Raw genomic sequence first — 12,997 nt, forward strand, 5'->3', positions numbered from 1 at the left:
GTCCCGTACAAATGCGACTTTTATGGAGATAGGGTAGACGGATGTAGGGAAAGTTTCCGCACGAAAATGTTGTTTTAAGGAAGTTTCTTTTCAATGACAAAAGGAACCAAAGGACCGCGAGAAATTCTAACCATTTTAAAAACGCAGAAAAATCTGTAAAAGACGGAAAATTGCGTTTGTACGGGACTGACCCGTTCTAAAATGTATTTATTTTATCCCAGTGAATATTGTTTATTCGTGAATAAGTTAAGCAAATGAAAGAAAATATATTAAAAATGTGAATATGTAATACATAACGATATTCTAATGCTTTTGTTTTATTATTCAAAACCGGTTGCGGCGCACGGATTAATTTGTTTTTCGAAAAATATCTTGCAGTTAATCTTGACATAACATATACTAATCTATGGCCATAATATCACGCGTCTATCTCAATATGAAATTTGCACTGCCTAGCCTTTTAAGCTTTTGACCGCTCAACTGGCGCACCCGGCTACAGCCCGGTATTAATCTTCGTGCATTCCTTCACAATGAGTTCAAAGGGTTAAATGTAAAGAAAAAAAAACGTGTATATAAAAAATAATTTAATGAACAACAAAATGAGTGAGATTACACCGTGAATTTCTCTTCGGAGCTGGTCTTCTTGTCCTCGCCCACCTTCCTTCCCACCAGCCTGAAGTTGTCGTTGAAACCGTCGTAGCCACCGACTCCTCCGGGATAATTTCCAGTGTTACCTGTGGAGAAGGCAGAATATTGTAGTATAGAAGTAAGATGAGTGTGGCCCATGAAAATGTAACAACATTAACAGTGTATTTATTTCCTACTCGGAAATATTCTCAACTATAGTTGGTCAAGCAAATCTTGTCAGTAGAAAAAGGCGGCAAATTAAAAAAAAACCGGCCAAGTGCGAGTCGGACTCGCGTTCCAAGGGTTCCGTACATAACACAATTTAAACAATGTATTTTTTATGTGAAATGTCTTTAAAAAAACCAGTAGGGGTCGGTTCAAAAACTAAGTAATTAAGTCCGACTCACGCTTGACTGCACATTTCTAATAGGTTTTCCGGTGATCTATAGGCAGGGACCGGACAACCCTTTCCGCGATAAAACCCTTTCAATGGGCGACACTTAAACACGGCTAACACATTGAAAGACTTTCCCTTTTGAACTGCAAGCCCATTCATACCCTTACCTTTGACTAACCCTTACCGAAAAGCTAACCAAAAATAAGGCTAGCTCTTAATAAGGGTTACTCTTATCTTTAAGCGCTTTTTATAAAGGTTTCCCTTTGCGTGAATGAGACAGGATTAGTATATATCTACGGTAGTGTATGAAAAGGAAAGAAAATACGTGCCTAGTCAAAGAACGCCGCCGTCGCCGCCGACGATCGCTCGGATTCGAAGTAATGTGTGCTTTATGAACAAGGTAGACGACTTAAATTAGCACGCTTATATGCTAAAAGGGAAGCCCTTTATAAGGCTAACCCTTATAAGCAATATGCAAGGTGTTGGTGAGCGGATGATAAGGGTTTTGTAAGGGTATTTGGGCTACCGATTACTCAAATGTGGTAGCTTTATATAAGGGTTTTTAAAACCAAAACAAAGGGTTTCGTCTGGCAAAGGGTATGGTGAGTTAAGCCTTATGCAATACCCTTATAAAACCCCGATAAGGGATAGCGGGCCGGTCCCTGTCTATAGGTAAAGATCTATTTTGTGTATTTTTTTCAAAATGTTTGACCCAGTAGTTTCGGAGATAAAGGGGAATGGTCATTTTTTGCCTATTTTCTTGAATAACTTCTAAACTATTTATCTTACAATTATAAAAAAAATATATTTAAGATTCTCACAATGAGCTCTTTCATTTGATATGTAACACGATATAGTTTGACAAACTTTATTTTTTAATTTTCTCATTTACCCCCCAAAAGTGGCCCCCGTGGGTAAAATTAATTTGTTTACGTTACATGTCCATCTTTGGGTCACAAACTTACATATGTGTACCAAATTTCAACTTAATTGGTCCAGTAGTTTCGGTGGAAAAAGGCTGTGACAGACGGACAGACAGACAGACAGACAGAAGCACGAGTGATCCTATAAGGGTTTCGTTTTTTCCTTTTGAGGTACAGAACCCTAAAATTAAGCGGGAAGGGTTATCGTCCCATAGAAATTTTGAATTTCGCGCCGTTTTCTACTTACAAGATTTGCTTGAACAACTATAGATGGATTATAAATAAGTACTTACTACTTGGACGAATTCAATTTTCTCAGTAGGTGGCATACACGGCGCTTGCGTTTTTTGCAACCAAACTACTACCTACTTATGATATATTTTTACCAAAATAAGTACCAAGTAGTTGTATTTAATGCTAATTTAGTTTTTATTTAGTTATTCCTGTTTTGTAAATATTCTGTGTTCAAAAACAGGAATAATGTCACTAACAATATAACCGGTTTGGTTATAGGCCCGGGTACCCCTATAGTAGAAGTAAACCAAACTGACAACCGGGGTCATATCACTATCTCTCTCACCCTACCTACGACCACGCGAGTGTGAATGAGAAGTTTTACGACCCCGGTCGTCTGTTTGGTTTGTTTAACATTACGGATATTGTCGGTCGAAGCTCGGTCGGTATTGGTTGTAGCTGGGCCTCCGCTGGTTGTAGCCCGGGCCCCAAGGATGCCGAGAGGGTAGTTCAGCCGGTAGTTCTTGGATTATATGATATAAAGCTAATTTATACATTACCGGTATATTGGTGGTCGAAGCTCGGTCTGTATTGGTTGTAGCTAGGCCTCCACTGGTTGTAGCCCGGGCCCCAAGGATGCTGAGAGGGTAGTTCAGCGGGTTCAGCCGGTAGTTCCCGGATTATATGATATAAAGCTGACTTATACATTACCGGGATATTGTCGGTCGTAGCCCGGTCTGTATTGGTTGTAGCTAGGCCTCCACTGGTTGTACCCCGGGTAGCCGTAGTTATTGGGGGAATAGTTTGGCCGGTAGTTTGGACGGTACCCTAAAAAATGTACATTGAAGTATAATACAAAACAAAAATAGAAAAACATCATTCCCGTGTGCGTAGGCAGGTAAGAGCAGGGGGCCCAAATTTTACATATAATGTATACCCCTCTGCGGCCTCTGCTCTCCCCTAGGCCTCCAGCGATATCAACTTGCACCCCCCCCCCTAGTTCACTGGCTGGCTACGCCATTCCAAGAGTTTATTTTCGATCCGTTTTTAGAATACATTTTACAAGATTTACCTTCGGTGAACCAATACATCCGATCTGTTAAAAAAAATAGAATTGCGCAAATAATTAAACAACGGACAAAGTAGGTAAGCTATTTCAAGCATCTTAACAAATAAGTTTGCGTTTTATGTTTATGACCGCAATTCCTTTGTTTTAATAACATTTTATGAACATTACGTGTTTACTGACCTTGTAATAAAAATGCTAGTAAATTTCTAGTCCAGAAGTCAGGATTTTCACGAGATAAAGCATAGGTAGAATTTTCATGAGTACTAAAACGCGATGTAGCTACGTTTTATCAACCGCGGGGTTGATGTTATTCTCAAATGTCGATTTGACGTATCAAAATTATATCGAATATGCATTATTTACGCGCGCCAGTTGTTTCCGGTTGAAGAAGAAGCAAGCACGATGAACTAAATAAGTAATATTTTTTTTATAGTCAGATGGGATAAGAATAACGAAAACCAGACATATAAATATGTTACTTGAATGTTCATGTCAAATTTCAATGTCGTTTTCAAATGAGAACGTAAATTAGATTGTATGGCGGCAGTTAGGTTTGTGTGACTCTTAGGTACCTGCATGTGAGCTAGGAGATATAGTAATTAAATTGATATTTTATTTTATGTGTCTGAATTTGCCCTCAGGGAGTCAGGGCGTGTAAGTCGGTAAATTCAGTGAAGCATGGACTGTCAGTAGAACAAAGAATGTGTCATGCATGACTAACGCTGGAGGAAAACGAAAGTTGGGACTTGGTCTAGTAAATCTATCTGGAATGAGTATTGAGCATTTGGGTTGCAAATAAATACTCTGGTGTTGATGAATTGCCTAAAAATACATGGTAAATTAACACTTAACTCATTAAGGGCCACTTGCGTCAAACAGGGTTAGCCACTAACTCGGGGTTAGTCAAAGTCAAAATATTCTTTATTCAAATAGGCCTAGCAACAAGCATTTTTAAATAAAAGCTTCTTTTACCGAAAAGCAAGACGTGTGTGTCTAGTGATATTTCATCTAGAGCGACTGCACGCCGCCCGGCCGGTCAGCCTAGTTATAGATGGGCGGATGTGGTGGACGCGGATCACGCGGATCTGCGCGAGCTCCAGGTTAAGGACTGGCGAGAAACTGCACAGGACCGGGATCAGTGGAGAGCAGTCGTGTTGGAGGCCACAAGACACACTTTGGGTCGCTGCGCCAGAGGAGTTAGGTAAGTGTATTCATATACCTAATTAAAACAGTCCAAAATCTTGGTATAAGCTGCGGATTGAGTAAATCTTCTCCGATTGGAAGCATGCCTTAGCGTACCAACAACGCTTCCGATTGAAATAAATCAACGAAAGTAAAGGGTTACTGTGAATTTAAATGATCGACTCTTTCCATTAATTTACTATTCCCTCGGTTTGTTTATAGTTAATGTGATCATGAGTAAGTACACATATGTATGTACAAACCTCCGAAACCGGAGTACCCGCCGTATCCTGGATACCCGGGTCCCGGGTACCCAGCACCGGGATACCCAGGATATCCACCTGCAGACATTAATCCATTAGTCTAACCTGGCTGGAAATAGGATGAATCCTAATTGGACATCCTAAGGACAACTTTAACAGGTAGTATTTGTGATTTATTCATTTCGATCCAATTATTACACTTCCTGTAGGTATAGGAAATATCTTAGTGGATTATCGTCTTATCTATTTACTCATGTATCTTTTGTTTAATTTGCTTACTGTATCAAATATCATTTCACGGAAATAGCAGAAAAATAAATACGATAGGACACATACTTACTTCGTACCTTCTTTTGCTGAAATTCGCGCTTTAATCTTTATTTTTTATGTTAAATAAAGGATTTTTGTCAGATTTACCCAAGGAAATCTTTTTTAAAGCAGAGTGGTAAGCGGTGACAATAACATACAAGAAAAAGTATAAGCTGATAGGATAAGCTATTCGTGCGATAAGTACTTACAAAAAAAACAATAATAACCCAGTCTGTATAATGTTCTCACCTCCAAATCCTCCTTGGTTACCCGCATAACCGCCGCCAGGGTAACTACCGGGGTATCCTCCTTGGCCATAACCGGGTTGGTAACCGCCGTAGCCGGGTTGATATCCTCCTCCGTAGCCGCCGCCGTTTCCGCCGCCGTAACCACTGCCGTAGCCACCTCCGTAACCACCGCCGTAGCCGCTGTAAAGCAATAAAGAATAAAAATTAAATGACTTAGTGCCAGTTGCACCATCCGCACTTGACAGACTGATCAACGACACCTGGCGCGCCGCGGCGGTTTACTATGAAACTTTCCATACAATACAATTTAGCAAACTCTTTAACGACGACAAAGAGTTGGTGCAACCGACCCTTATTGAGCGGATTGTTAAAGATACCTATCGTTAAATAATCTACACAAAGCCCAAGGCGGGTTATAAAAAGGACAGGAGTCAGATTAAGAGTCCCCGGCAAGCTCGGCCGAATTTCACCTTCCCATACAAACGGAGTTTCGTTCTCATTTTAAAACTACATGTTGGATTGTAATGAAACTTTGCACATACAATGACATTAGGTATATCTAGTTCTGTAATTAGTTTATATAGCTCTAGTATATAAAACAAACGAAATAGAGCAAAAACAAGTTTTGTATGAAAAACTTAAATTCCCTGTATTTTTTTTACCATGGTATCTGAAGCTACGTAAACCAATTACAGACCTAGATATACCTTATCCTATTGTAAGTACAAAGTTTCAATGCAATCTAGCTCGTCGTAGTCGTTTTAATATGAGAGCATTACTATGTTTGTATGGAGAAACGAGCTTGCCGGGGACTCATAACATGGCCGGCTTGGTAGACCGTTACTAAGCCATATACTACCAATCTGTTTTATCAATTATCCACTGCTCGTGACAAGTAGGATTACTTCGACAGTAGTTCCACTTGCTATGGCAGTGGATAATGGGTATAGCAGACCGCCGCAGCCACCGGTACCGGAAATGACAAACCTTTTATATCCACCGTCGTAGCCAGGGTTGCCGTATCCGGGTTTCAGCAGACTCGAGCCGCCGGTGAACCGTCTTTATCCATTCGTTTTAGCATCTTGTATAGTCAGCAGCAGAAGATGCTATGCGGGCGAGGTGTTCAATATAAGCTGAACAGAACTTTATTGTTTTTACAAAAATCAGCGTATGCAGGTCATTTCGAACAATTCACTCGCTTACCTACTTCTGCTGCCGACTGTAACAGTAATTAACAAATTACAAACTTATTATATCCACCGCCGTAGCCAGGGTTGCCGTAACCGGGTCTCAGCAGACCGTAGCCACCGGTGCTCCGTCTCTGTCCATCCGTGTTGTTATCTTCTAGCCTCTGCGTCACTGCTACGGCCAGCGAGCATGATATTAAAATTATGTTCTGAAATGAAATGAAAATCGTTATGCTTTAACGAAAACAAAAAAAAAACATTTATTGTTTTTTTTTTCTTATAAAATCGAATAGGTAGGTCCTGAAATAAAAAATGGATCATACTCCACTGTTGAAGAATTCAGTAGTAAGATTTTTTTGCGTGTATTTTAGCACGCATAAAGCTATGTTTGCACTATCTAATAGTCCCTGGTTAGGTAGCGTAGGAAATAGCTCTGCAGTCAGGCAACCTTTGAGCTGCGACTGCTGCAGCTGCGCGCGTGCTGGCAACCTGGCCGGCACGGATGCCGCTGTCAGCGCGCGTCTTTTGTTTAATATGTATAGTTATTTTCTGGTTCTGTGCTGTCAATGAGCAACGAATGTACATTTTGCAATACTTATTCTGTGTTTTTCTCGTGTGCTTAATATCTAATTGTATTATATACCTACTGAACAGTGAAAGTTTGACGCGTTTTTATTCATCATCATCGGCCCGATAGCCTACAGGTACCTATCATTTCTTTTGAATTCAATTGCTATGCAAAAATACCGAATGGATAACAATAAGTATTTGCTTACGGTGCTCCGTTGATCGGGTCGCAGCCACCAAAAATATGGCAAACGGAGGCGATAAGGAACGTTATTCACAAGACAAGCGCAACACTACGATGAAACCAGTATAAAACTAATCCCAAGGTTACAAAACTCAAGGTCAAAGTAGGTAGGTTCCTTCTAATCTTAACTAAAACTTGCACGTTTACCGCACAAATTTATGATGACTAGAAAAATGGGGTTATTTTGATAGCTTTAAAACGACTATAACGACTAATCCTGCGTCAAAAATTTAGAACTGGAAGATTAAAGTCTTCCCTGCATTTCATTTTACCGTAAATGTCATATTTCATAATTTGACTTGTAGTATAGTGGTATTTCCACACTATGTACTTGTGAAGTCAGTGAAGTGTTAGCTTGGTCTGACTCAATATTAGAAACAAACTGTGAGGCGGTCGGAAAATGTTTCGTGAATATTGTAGGTTGAGATAGGCGTCATGCCCGGGCCCGCTTGTGGGCTGCTTGCAAGCGCAGTGTAATTTAATGGTGTGAAAATCATAATTTAACGCTAGTAACTCGGCATTATCGCTTAAATGCTTCTTTGTGCTCTTTAGGAGTATTGTAGCGCGATTGGGTGTAAATCAAGAGTATGTTTAATGGCTCCTCTACACGATCGTCCAACGTAGGCCAATGCTATGCGGTGGAATGAGATAGCAATATCACTATAAATGCGTCCCTTAGATTGGCCAACGTTGGGCGATCGTGTAGAGGAGCCATAACGGTTTAACCCTTAAATGCATGATTTTTTGTATAACTTTTTAATAAATTGAAATAGATGTGTCATGTTGTATAGATTGAGGGAATAATATTTTGGATAGCTGCATTTTGAGCCACGGACCATCAAATATACGATGCATATATACATCATTATGCATTTAAGGGTTAACGCACAGGCATATAATGATCATGGGCCGATTTTTATTTTGTTGACGATTTATTTTTCGTCACATTTTGATAAAATTTGGTGGATAGATAGAGTTCCCTATTCTACACATACCTTATTTCGACCAATTAGGACCATAAATTATAATTATAACAAACAACACAATAATATATTACAATAGATTACATTAAATAACAATAGGTACATTTAGATTAAATTAAATATAAATAAAAAACCCTGCCAAGTGCGAGTCGGACTCGCGCACCAAGGGTTCCATTTCGCAAAAAAAAACGGCAAAAAAATCACGTTTGTTGTATGGGAGCCCCACTTAAATATTTATTTTATTCTGTTTCTAGTATTTGTTGTTATAGCAGCAACAGAAATACATCATATGTGAAAATTCCAACTGTCTAGCTATCACGGTTCATGAGATACAGCCTGGTGACAGACGGACAGACGGACGGACAGCGGAGTCTTAATAATAGGGTTCCGTTTTTACCCTTTGGGTACGGAACCCTAAAAGTTACCAAAATTACATGTCAATTCTTCCCCGAATGAGGAGCTGTTCAACCCAGCCAAATTTTATACAAATCAATCGAAAAATAAACGACAACAATAAAAATCGGCTCTTTTATGATTATTATATGTCCTGCGTGTAATATGTGCTTCAAATGATATTGACTACCAACAGCTATCACTAAAATACCACCTACTTCATAGCAACTGAGTTAATTACTTAATGAAAAACTGAGTTACTTACAACTTACTTGTACAAGTCTTTAAAAAAAGTGATCATAAAAAGCATGCTAGTCACAGGTTACCTACTTACTAGTTGCAAATACTTTATAATAATCAATTCGTGTAAAACTAAATGATTTGTAAGTTTGATATAAGTTTATTAGTACAATTTTAAATTCGCGAACTATTTGTGACTAGCTGTGCCCGCGGCTCCGCCCGCCTGGAATTCGGTCTGTGTCAGTAAGCGGCTAATTCACCCCTAATTTCTCTCCCTCTCCCCTGGAGGCGGAACTTAATTTTTTTTTTTCATATTTTTTGGGTTTTTATTTCGGAATGGTATCATTTTGATATCATAAATTAATTCGGCATTAGGTACGATTACGATAACGATTTTTGGTGGTAGTGTATACATTGTTAGTCTCTAATTGTACATGTAAATAAATATTGTAAATATTGCATGCCTTCTGTTTGGTAGAACATAAGACACGCTTCTTTTAAATGTTTATCTACTTATGTAATACTATGTTCTTGCAATAAATAATTGATTGATTGATTGATTGATTGATTGATTTGAAATCACGAATTCCGAATTGCCATTATTCCGAAATTTTAAATTCCGAACCACATATCCCGATTATAACAATTCCGACAGTGACAAACGCCGAATTTAACATTTACGATTTTTAAAATCACGAATTCTGAATTGCCCTTATTCCGAATTGACGTGATTCCTATAACGATATTCCGAATATATTGTTAAAGTTCGTTTTCTTGAGGGTCGCAGTTCTAACCTAACCTAATCCACTTTTCTGGCAACGGTTCGTTTTCTTGGGGTCGCAGTTCTAACCTAACCTAACCTAACCCACTTCTGGCAACAGTTCGTTCTCTTGGAGGTTGCAGTTCTAACCTAACCTAACCCACTTCTGGCAACAGTTCGGGTTCGCGGGGTCGCAGTTCTGCCTAATTTATTGATGCCGAATTTTAATGCCAAAAATATTTTATGCTGAATTTAACATGATGCGGCACGACAGGCACCCGTAATAATTACTAAAACGTGAGTTTTCATTTGAATATTACGGATTGAATTTTTTTGACCTTACAAAAAACCGAATTTCTGAATACCGAATTACTAAAACGTGAGTCTTTATTTGAATATCACTAATTTCATTTTTCCGACCTTACAAAGACCGAATTTCTGAATACCGAATTATTTTACTTCCGATCGGACAATGATTTTTCGGAATTTAAGAATTCGGAAAAAAATATTTTCGGAAAGTGTATAATCGGAACTTTAAGCTTTCGGTCAAAATGACAATCGGATTTTAAGTTTTCGGAAATAGCACATCCGTGATTTTATTCCATCGTGGTTATAAAAATCGGAAAAACGTATTTCGGAATATTTGGGTGTTCCCGTATAAAATAACTTTTGAAAGGGACATTTTTTTGAATGGAGTTATCGTTCTTCTCCTAGTGAGTATTATATTCTTTGGTCAGGTGTCCAATTGGTAGGTATAGAGGTCCTCCGGGTTGCCTTGAAAATGTCTATTTTGGCATCGTTCAACAATGTGCTGGGTAGTTTGGTCTTCAAGGCCGCAGTCATACAACGGGCTCTCTTTCCATCCCCATTTGCATATAATTCACCTGCCATGACCTGTGCGGATTCTGTTGAGGCGGCCCCATTATTTCCTCTGCAGCAAGAAGCCCTTCGGCTTCTGAGTAGGGTATTGGGTACTTTTGTGGTGACCAGTCGTCGTTGTGCCTTTATATAAATATTCAAGTTCCGCACTCAAAAAATGTTTGACCACCATACAAACTTTCAACCCCTTTTTTACCACCTTAAGGGATGAATTTTTAAAAGCGCTGAAAGCGGTTTTCTTGATTTTTAATATAATACCTTTTAGCAAAGTTTCAAGTTCCTAGCTTATAATAAAATTTGCACCCCAAGACAAACTTACATCCCCTTTTCAATCCCCTGAGGGGTTAAATTTCCAAAAACGTTGATTTTATTTTTTTTGTAATCGTCTATTATGCCTCCTAAGAAGTTTTAAAGCATTTGTCCAATACAATACAAATTCAAACTTTCAACCCCCGTTTAACCCCGTTATGGGACGAATTTTTGAAAACGCTGTAATCACTTTTTCTGTATTATAATAATATGCCCATATACATAGTTTCAAGTAACGCACTCGAAAAAAAAATTGATCTCCATACAAACTTTCAACCTCAATTTCACCTCCTTAGGGAATGAATTTTCAAAAACTTTGAAATTAATTTTCTTGTAATTCAATAATATATCTTTTTACGAAGTTTCAAATTGCTAGCTTAAAATAAATCTTGAACCCCATACAAACTTTCATCCCCTTTTTAACCCCCTCAGGGGTGAAATTTCTCAAATTTTTATAGCCTATAACCTGGCCGTGGATTTTTTCGACAGATTAGTAAAGTTTGCATCAAAATCCTTTCAGCCGTTTTCATTTTATGCGCGGTCAAATAAACAGACAAACAGATAAACAGACAAACAGACAAAAATTCTGAAAACTGTTGGAACGTGTTCTGTTATCGATTCTAAGTATCCCCAGCCAATTTTTTTTTTCGAATATCTTCCATGTACAGACTTTCGACCCTCTTCCGCTTTATTATATGTATTGATTGATTTATTGATTTTGGCCATGCGTGAAGACTAATCTCAAAACCCATTAATAGATAGTGACACAATCGTCTCTATCAATGCTGTTAAACAGAGAGATTGTCCAGTTACACAAATCCAACAAGGCGTGGGATTGATAATCCAAGCTAATCGATTTATGACTAATTATCACGTAGTTTACAAGACTATATTGGAATATAAGTTACCATACAAATGTTCCTGATATTCTAAAAATATGTCGCTAAACAAAACAAGGTGGCGGTGAACACTGTCTCTTATTTATACAATAATATCTGGGAGAAAACATATAAAAACTCAAAAATGCGCGTTTTCCCAGATATAAGACCTAGCTAGATCGATTTTTCGCCCCCGAAAACCCCCGTATAGCAAGTTTCATCGAAATCGTTAGAGCCGTTTCCGATATCCCCGAAATATATATATATATATATATATATATATATATATATATATATATATATATACGCAAGAATTGCTCGTTTAATAAACCATCACGATTTTTTTACAGTAATATTATTTTTAGGTTCTTATTTAAGTCTGATCAATACAACCCGGACGGATTGTTTTTGCATACTCGAAATTTGAATACCCTTATTATTCATGTTTTCACTTTGCACTGCACTTTAATATTCATATTTTAATAACAAATATAAAAATAACCTCACCAAATAATTCATGTTAAATCGCAACAGTAATCCGCACGCTTCGTTCTGTATCACTGCTTTGATGTGTCTCCACGCATCTCGGGTCTTTATATCATACCGTCGGAGCAGCAGAGGTTTTTGCGCTCATAATTATTGTAATTATTGAAATAATCTCATTGTTGTTTGGTTCATCGACTTGTTATGACATGTATTGATTCCCAATTAGAAATTGTCCTCAGTAATTGAGGAAATGTGATCGCGCGTTTCGGAAGTCGGTAATTATTTCGTATTATTGGGATTACATTGTTTATAGGCTGTTTATTGAGATGCTAAAGATGTGACATGGTTTTTGCGCTTAGCTGTTATCATGTCTGTTAATGAGTAGCAACGTCGTAGCATTTGTAGCTCATAAATCTGAATTGAGGCTATCTACTGAAAGCTGATAATATTCTTCTTAATGTCGCATAAGTCGCATAACTTACATGGTAAGTAAGTATTTATTTGCAAAGAATAATTGTATTTATTTATTTATTTAATCTTTATTGCACAAAAGAAAATACAATCGTACAAAAGGCGGACTTAATGCTATGAGGCCTGTATTGTATTGGGGAAGTAGGTACCTACATGGGTAATTTTTTGTTGTTGTTATTACTAATTACTCTGTCAGGATTTGAGGATTATCATAATTCAATTAAAGAGCTTATCATAATTCAATTTATGTCATTAAATTGAAAACTCCTCTTAGGCTCATACAAAAAGAAAAAGATATTTATAATTTACCAACACAAAAATAATGAGATGCAAGTACAATAAAAATCA

The 12,997-nt window shown here is 37.9% G+C and overlaps 1 protein-coding gene across 1 annotated transcript; it reads right to left on the reverse strand.

Annotated features, from left to right (window-relative positions):
- Nucleotides 1-573: 573 nt before the first annotated feature.
- On the reverse strand, nucleotides 574-12,294 carry LOC134749080 (holotricin-3-like). Its single transcript, XM_063683986.1, has 5 exons — nucleotides 12,200-12,294; nucleotides 6,500-6,648; nucleotides 5,254-5,432; nucleotides 2,893-3,009; nucleotides 574-734 (listed from the first exon to the last, which is right to left on the reverse strand). The coding sequence occupies exons 1-5, from the start codon at nucleotides 12,209-12,211 to the stop codon at nucleotides 610-612; spliced, it is 582 nt and encodes a 193-aa protein (XP_063540056.1). The 5' UTR covers nucleotides 12,212-12,294; the 3' UTR covers nucleotides 574-609.
- Between the last annotated feature and the right edge of the window lie 703 nt (nucleotides 12,295-12,997).

Source organism: Cydia strobilella, chromosome 17, assembly GCF_947568885.1.
Source record: "Cydia strobilella chromosome 17, ilCydStro3.1, whole genome shotgun sequence".
NCBI lineage: Eukaryota > Metazoa > Arthropoda > Insecta > Lepidoptera > Tortricidae > Cydia > Cydia strobilella.